Source organism: Coturnix japonica, unplaced genomic scaffold (assembly GCF_001577835.2).
Source record: "Coturnix japonica isolate 7356 unplaced genomic scaffold, Coturnix japonica 2.1 chrUnrandom565, whole genome shotgun sequence".
NCBI lineage: Eukaryota > Metazoa > Chordata > Aves > Galliformes > Phasianidae > Coturnix > Coturnix japonica.
The window spans coordinates 40,740-48,435 of record NW_015439940.1 but is presented as its reverse complement, the minus strand read 5'-3'; the positions used below and the strand labels follow the sequence as shown (position 1 = coordinate 48,435).

General features: G+C 49.9%; 1 protein-coding gene across 1 annotated transcript in view; it reads right to left on the bottom strand.

The window, feature by feature from the left end:
• Positions 1-1,624: 1,624 nt before the first annotated feature.
• LOC107307362 (carcinoembryonic antigen-related cell adhesion molecule 1-like) overlaps positions 1,625-7,696 on the bottom strand; it is a gene marked incomplete at its 3' end in the record, with an annotated part of 18,629 nt that continues 12,557 nt past the window's right edge. The window contains exon 2 of the mRNA XM_015850864.2: positions 1,625-1,942. Coding sequence (XP_015706350.2) covers positions 1,625-1,942 — 318 coding nt within the window. The remainder of the gene's footprint in view (positions 1,943-7,696) is intronic.

Sequence of the window (7,696 nt, the reverse complement as noted above, 5' to 3'; positions counted from 1 at the left end):
ACAACAAAACACAACCCCACTCACAGGCCACGCTGAGTTGACCTCCCTGCTGTAGTGTGGCTGACGGGTCTGGACGTGCACCAATTGCCGCCGGATCAACAACCCACAAACAAGCAACCCCACAACAACACAACAACACCAACCCCATAAACAACACAACAACACAACAACACAACAACACAAACACAACAACACAACAACACACAACACACAACCAAACAACCAAACACAACAACACTAACACCACAACACTAACACACAACACACAACCCCACACAACACAACACAACCCTAAAGCAACTCAACAACTCAACCACAACAACACAAACAACACAACAACCACAAACAGACACAACGACAAACACACAACAACACCAACAACACAACACAAACAACACAAACAACACACAACCTCACAACAACACAACTACACAACCCCATAACAACACAACAACACAACCCCACAACACAACAAGACAACCACACAACCCCACAACACAACACAACTCAACAACACAACCCCACAATACAACACAACACAACCCCACAACAACACAACACAACCCTAAAGCAAACTCAACAACTCAACACAACAACACAACAACACAAACAACCCCACAAACAACACAACCCCACAACACAACCCCACATACAACAACCCCACAACACAACAACAACAACCACAACACAACCACACAATAACACAAACAACACAACCCCACAACAACACAACAACACAACACAACAACACAACACAACGAACACCACCACAACCACAACTTCACAACCCCACAGCAACGCAACACAACCCATAGCAACTCAACAACACAACAACACAAACAACACAACCCCACTCACAGGCCACGCTGAGTGACCTCCCTCTGTATTGTGTGACTGGTTCTGGACGTGGCAGCCATATTGCCCGGCATCAACAACCCCACAATACAGCAACCCCACAACAACACAACAACACAACCCCATAACAACACAACACAACAACACAACCACACAATAACACAACAACACAACAACACAACCCCACAAAAACACAACCTCACAACACAACACAACCACACAACCTCACAGCAACACAACACAACCCCACAACAACACAACAACACAACAACACAACAACACAACCCTAAAGCAACTCAACAACTCAACACAACCCCACAACGACACAACAACTCAACAATACAACCCCACAACAACACAACAACACAACACAACACAACCCCAAAACAACACAACACAACCCTAACGCAACTCAAAAACTCAACACAACCCCACAACAACACAACACAACAACACCCCCACAACAACACAACAACACAACACCACAATACAACAACCCCACAACAACACAACCTCATAGCAGCCTAACAACTCAACAACACAACCCCACAACAACACAACAACACAACCACACAATAACACAACAACACAACCCCATAACAACACAACCCCACAACAACACAACACAACCACACAACCCCACAACAACACAACACAACCCTAAAGCAACTCAACAACTCAACACAACAACACAACACAACAACACAACCCCACAACAACACAACCCCATAACACAACACCACAATACAACACAACCCCATAACAACACAACACAACAACACAACAACACAACCCCACTCACAGGCCACGCTGAGGTTGACCTCCCTGCTGTAGTTGTGGCTGATGGGGTTCTGGACGTGGCAGCCATATTGCCCGGCGTCGCTGCGCCACGTTTGCGTTACCGTCAACGTCCTGTTGTCCCGCGCCATCAGCATCCGGTCGTTGGGTTCCAAGATGGCCGCCCCGCGCTGCCACCACATCCGCAACCAACCCGGCGGGGGGCGGCAGGACAGGGTGAAGTTCTTGTCTTCCACCACCAGCACCTCCAATGGGGACACCGCCGGCATTGATAGGGGCTGGGATTCACCTGGGGGGCGGGATATGGGGCTGTCAGTGGGGATATGGGGGATTTGGGTACAGCGATATGGGCAACTGCATATGGGGGTATATGGGGGAGATATGGGGGATATGCCTTGTTACGTCACATCATATAAGGGGGGGTGATATGGGGGTATGAGGGAGATGATGGTGGGTATGGGGGAAATGGGGGAATGGGGTCACATCCATATGGGGGAATTATGCGGATATGGGGGATATGGGGACGATAAGGGTCACATCCATTGGAGAATAGGGGGCGATAGGGAGGATATTGGGGAAGATATGGGTCCACATCCATATGGATATAGAGGGGGCTATAGGGGATATGGCGGCTATGGTTGCAGTGGTGACCAACGCCTGGTGCAGTCGGTGAAGTTTTTGTCTCCGACCACCAGCAACTCCTAATGCGAGATCACCGCCGGGCATTGATAGGGCTGGGGATCACCTCGGGCGGATATGGCACACCAGATGGGGGGGAATTATGGGCGGATATGGGGAGATATGGGGGAGTATAATGCGGTCACACTTCATATGGAGGGAATATGGGGGTATATGGGAGGGGTGGGGGACTATTGGGGTCACATCCATAGGAGGGGAATATGGGGGGATATGGAGATAGGGGGAAGGGGATATGTGGGATTTGGAGGATATGGCGAGATTATGGGGATATGGGGGGTATGGGGCATTCTTGTCTATCCACCACCAGCACCTCCAACGGGACACCACCAGCACTGATAGGGCTGGATTCACCTGGGGGCGATATGGGGCTGGCAATGGGGCACTGATATATTGGGGGGTATAGGGACTATGGGGGTTATGGGGGATATGGGGGGATATGCGGAGATATGGGATATGGGGGAGTATAAGGTCACATCCACCCACCCACACCACTCATATGAGGCGGGAATATTGGCTGGGATATGGGGGATATGGGTACACTCCGGAGCCGACCCCAGATATCGAACCACGCGAACCGGCCACGACAACACAGATAAAAGGCAGAGACACGGAAGCCAAAAAGACCACAAAAAAGCGCGTCCAAACAGCGAGGCAGACACCGGGTCCACATCCATATGGAGGATATAGAGGGGGCTATAGGGATAATGGGCTATGGGGTGGCAAGTGGGGCGCAGCAGTGAAGTTCTTGTCTTTCCACCACCAGCACCTCAAATGGGACACCGCCCGACCGCGTAAAAGCACACTCTGCAACAGGGGCTGCATTTCAAACTGGGGACAGTCCAACCGGCAGTAGAGGACAGCTGTCAGTGGGAGCGAACCATAAATGGAGGCAATGAGGACGAAATAGGGACGGAATACCGTCATGGGGCGATATGGCGGGGATAAGGAGGACATGCGGGGGAGACAGATATGGAAACGAGACCATTAACCTCAACCCAGGGGATACATAGGAGAGGATATGGGGGGATATTAGGGGAGATATGGGGATATGGGAGGAAGGATGCGGGGATATGCAAGGAAGATATTGTGAAGGATATGGGGGATCACATGGGGATCAGATGGGGGATATGGGGCGGGGGTATGGGGGAATATGGGGATATGGGGAATGGGGGGGATATTGGGCATTGGGATATGGCTTAGGAATATGGGAATTGTAGATATGGGAGGACTATGGGGTCACATCCATATTGGGGGAAGATGGACGGATATGGGGGATATGGGGTCGGCAATGGGGCACATTCATATGGAGGATATGGGAGAGGAATATGGCGGGGAACAGTATGAGGGATGATGGGGGAGGATATGGGAGATATATGGGTCAATTGGCGGGGATTATGGACCATAATATGGGGAGATATTGCGGGAATATGGAGATAGGGGGAGATATGGGCGGAATCGCGCCGGGGAGAGGCAGAGGAATATGGCCCGGGCAAAATATACCAACACCTAGATAAAAGGACGGTCAGCTAGGGGGGATATGGGGATTATGGTAGGATAAAGGTGGCACGATATGCCCGCTAAAATATGGGGGATATGAGGGCATTCTATGTCTATGCAACCACCAGCACCTCCAATGGTGACACCGCTGCACTTGATAAGCAAACGGCTTGGAGTCACCCCTGGCACCCGAAGGAACCAACGGCGGACCCATATCCAAAGGGAGAAACAAAACGATCCGCGAGGAATGATGAGGGCATATGGGGAGATAGAGGATATGGGGATTATGGGGGATATGGGCGGATATCGGGATATGGGGGGGATATGGGCGATATGGGGATAGGTAGGGGCGAATATGTGGGATAGAAGTGGATATGGCGTAGGGAATATGTGGGGATATGAGGGGAAATATGGGATATGAGGGATATGGGGATATGGGAGAATAATGGGGGATATAGGGAGATATGTCGATTGGATATGGGGAATATGGAGGATATGGGGATAGGGGGATATGGGGGGGATATGGGGTCGGCAATGGGGCAATGGACATATGGGGGGATATGGGGGAATTATGGGCGATATGGGGGATATGGAAGGATCAGGGAACCAGAAGGATATGGGAATAGGGCGGACTTATGGGGATATGGTATGGGGGGCTATGGGGGATTATGGATATAGGGTTGGCAATGGTGGCACTACATATGGGGGGATATGAGGGGATATGGGCAAGAAGTGCCCCCATACAGGAATAAGAACCTTCCACAGGAATTGACCCAAACAGGAAGTGACCCATACAGGCAATGTGACCCTTACAGGAAGTGCCACAGAAGGAAGTGAGACCATGCAGGGGGACAATTGATCCAAACAGTAAGTGATCCAGACAGCGATAGTGACCCATAAACAGAAATGACCCCAAACAGGAGGACCCTGACAGGAATTGACCCAGACAGGAAGTGACCTGACAGCATTTACACCCAACCAGGAAGTGACGCATGCAGGAAGTGACCAACAGGAAATTGACCCAGACAGAAATGACCCAGACAGGAAGTAACCTAAACAGAAGTGACCCAACAGGAATGACCCAACAGAACGCGACCCCCGACAGAATGACCATGCAGAAGATGACCAAAAACATAATCTGATCCCAACAGGAAGTGATCATACAGATGTACCCCAACAGAAGACCCCAACAGAAAGGACCCAAACAGGAAGCTGACCCAAACAGCAAGTGACCATACAGGAACGTGTTCCCTAAACAGGAAATTGACCCAGACAGGAAGTGACCCAGACAGAAGTGACCCAAACAGGAAGTTACCCAACTGGAAGTGACCAGGACAAGAAGTGAACCAGCCAGAAGTGGACCACCGAACAGGAAGTGATCCGACCAGGAAGTACGCCAGACAGAAGTGGCCCTTACGAGGAGATGACTCAAAACAAGAAGTGAACCCCGACAGGGAAGTGATCCAGACAGAAGTACCCAAACAGGAACTGACCTCACAGAAACTGCACTCAAACAGGACAGACTATACAGGAAGTTACCCAACAAACAGGAAAGAGATCAAACCACAGCAGGGAAGTCAAAAACCACCATAGACAGGAAGTGACCCAAACAGAAGTGACCCCAGAAACAGGACCAGGACCCAAAAACAGGACAGGGAACCCCCGCAGCTAATGAACCAGCCACACCCCAGAGGAAATTGACCCAAATAAGACAGTGCACCCCCAAAACAGGAAGAGACCCGCAGACAGCGAGAAGTGACCATGACAGGAAGACCCAAACAGGACGAAGACCCAAAACAGAAATCGTAAACAGAAGTGACCCAACAGGAAGTGACCCAAACGAAGTACCCCAAGAGGAAGTGGACCATACAGGAAGGACCCAAACAGCGAATGACCCAACACAGGAAAGTGACCATGACAGGAGTGACAATGACAGGAACTGACCCAGAGCAGGAAGTGACACCCGACAGAAGTGAATACCCTCAACAACAGGCAACAGTCGACCCCAACAAACACAGCAAAGAAGACACGACTATGACAGAACAGCAAAGGAAAACACCAGACAGCGAAGTAAACCTTTAAACAGGAGCACCACCACACACAACAAGGCGAGCGATGAAGTAGACAAACCCAAACGAGCGACGACGAACCAAATAGCAGCAAGAGACACGACATCACCCCAACAGGAGCAAGTGACCATCGACCAGGAAGTGCACACCATAACCCAGTAAGTACCCAAAGCAGGAAAAGATGACCCACGGACAAGAACAAATGGACCACACACAACAACCAAGTGATCTATGCACGGATCAATGAACCGGCACTAAGATCCAGGAGGAAATGACCCCAGACAGAAAGTAACCTAAAACAGGAAGTGACCGCACAAGCGAGCAAGCGACGAAGGTATCCAAACAGAATACTCCAAACAGCGGAAGTGGCACCATGACAGGACAGTGAGCCCTAGACCAGAGAAGTGACTCAAACAGGATAGTGACCAGACATAGGAAGTAAGACTCCAAAACAGGAAATGACCCAAAAACACACACACGTGACGAAAGCGCAAAACAAACAAAGAACGACGTCTGAACAGAAGGACCCAGACGCCGACAGCTGACCCAAGCAGAGACCGAGTTATACTATTGCCTACACTCACGAGCTACTTCTAATGACAGGAAGTGACCCGATGAACCACGTGACACGCTCATAACGCTTCGAACCACCACCGAACAGGACGACCGTTGACTCGCCAGCCCAAGACACTAATAATCCTAAAACAGAACAGTGGAACTCAATGACCAAGAAGGTACCAAACAGGAAGTGACCATGACAGGAAGTGACCATGGCAGGAAGTACCCAGACAGGAAGGACCCAAACAAGAAGTGACCGCACGAACAGGAACTGACCCAAACCCCCCCAAGGGGAAGTTACTGACCATGACAGGAATGACCCATGCAGGAAGACCCAGACAGGAATACCCAAACAGAAGTGACCCAGACAGGAAGTGACCCAAACAGGAAGTGATTATTACAGAAGTGTGACCAATGACAGGAAGTGACCCAGACAGAAAGTAACCTAAAACAGAAGTGACCCAACAGAAGTTATCCAGACAGGAAGTGACTCAGAACAGGGAATGCACCATGACAGGAAGGACCCAAACAGGAAGGACTCAAACAAAGATGACATGGAACAGGACGCATGACACCAAACAGGAAAATGACCCAAACAGGAAGTGACCCCCAAACAGGAAGTGGACTTCGGACAGGAAAGTGAAACCCAGACGGGAGAAGTGACCCGAAAACAGGAAAGTCCCCCAAACAGGAAAGTACCCCAAAAGGATGGACCCATAACAGGAAGTACCCAAACAGAAGCTCTATGTTATCATCTGTACGTGCGACCCATTACAACGACAACGCAGCACCATGAACCATAAATCTTATTTCGAGAGAGAAAACGCTATATCCGCTCCGACTATGCACCACTTCTAAGAAGATACTCAAATCTATGTAGTATAACCCCATGAACTGACCAGGAACTGACACTCATCACGAGGATTATCAACGTGTGACCCAATGAGCAGGCAAAAGTGACCCAGACCAGAAAAGAATCTACAGCAGCCATGGACAGAATGACCCAACACCAAGCAAAGACAAAATGAATCAAGATGAACCAGGAAGTGAACACAAACAGGAACTGACCTCAACAGGGAAGTCGACTCAAACAGGAAAGTCGACCGCAAGAGGAAGACTTGACCAGAAGTGACTTTCCAAAGAAGTCGACCCAAGACAGAAGTTGACCCCAAACAGGGATAGAGCATCCAAACAGGAAATGACTGCAAGAAGAAGGTGAC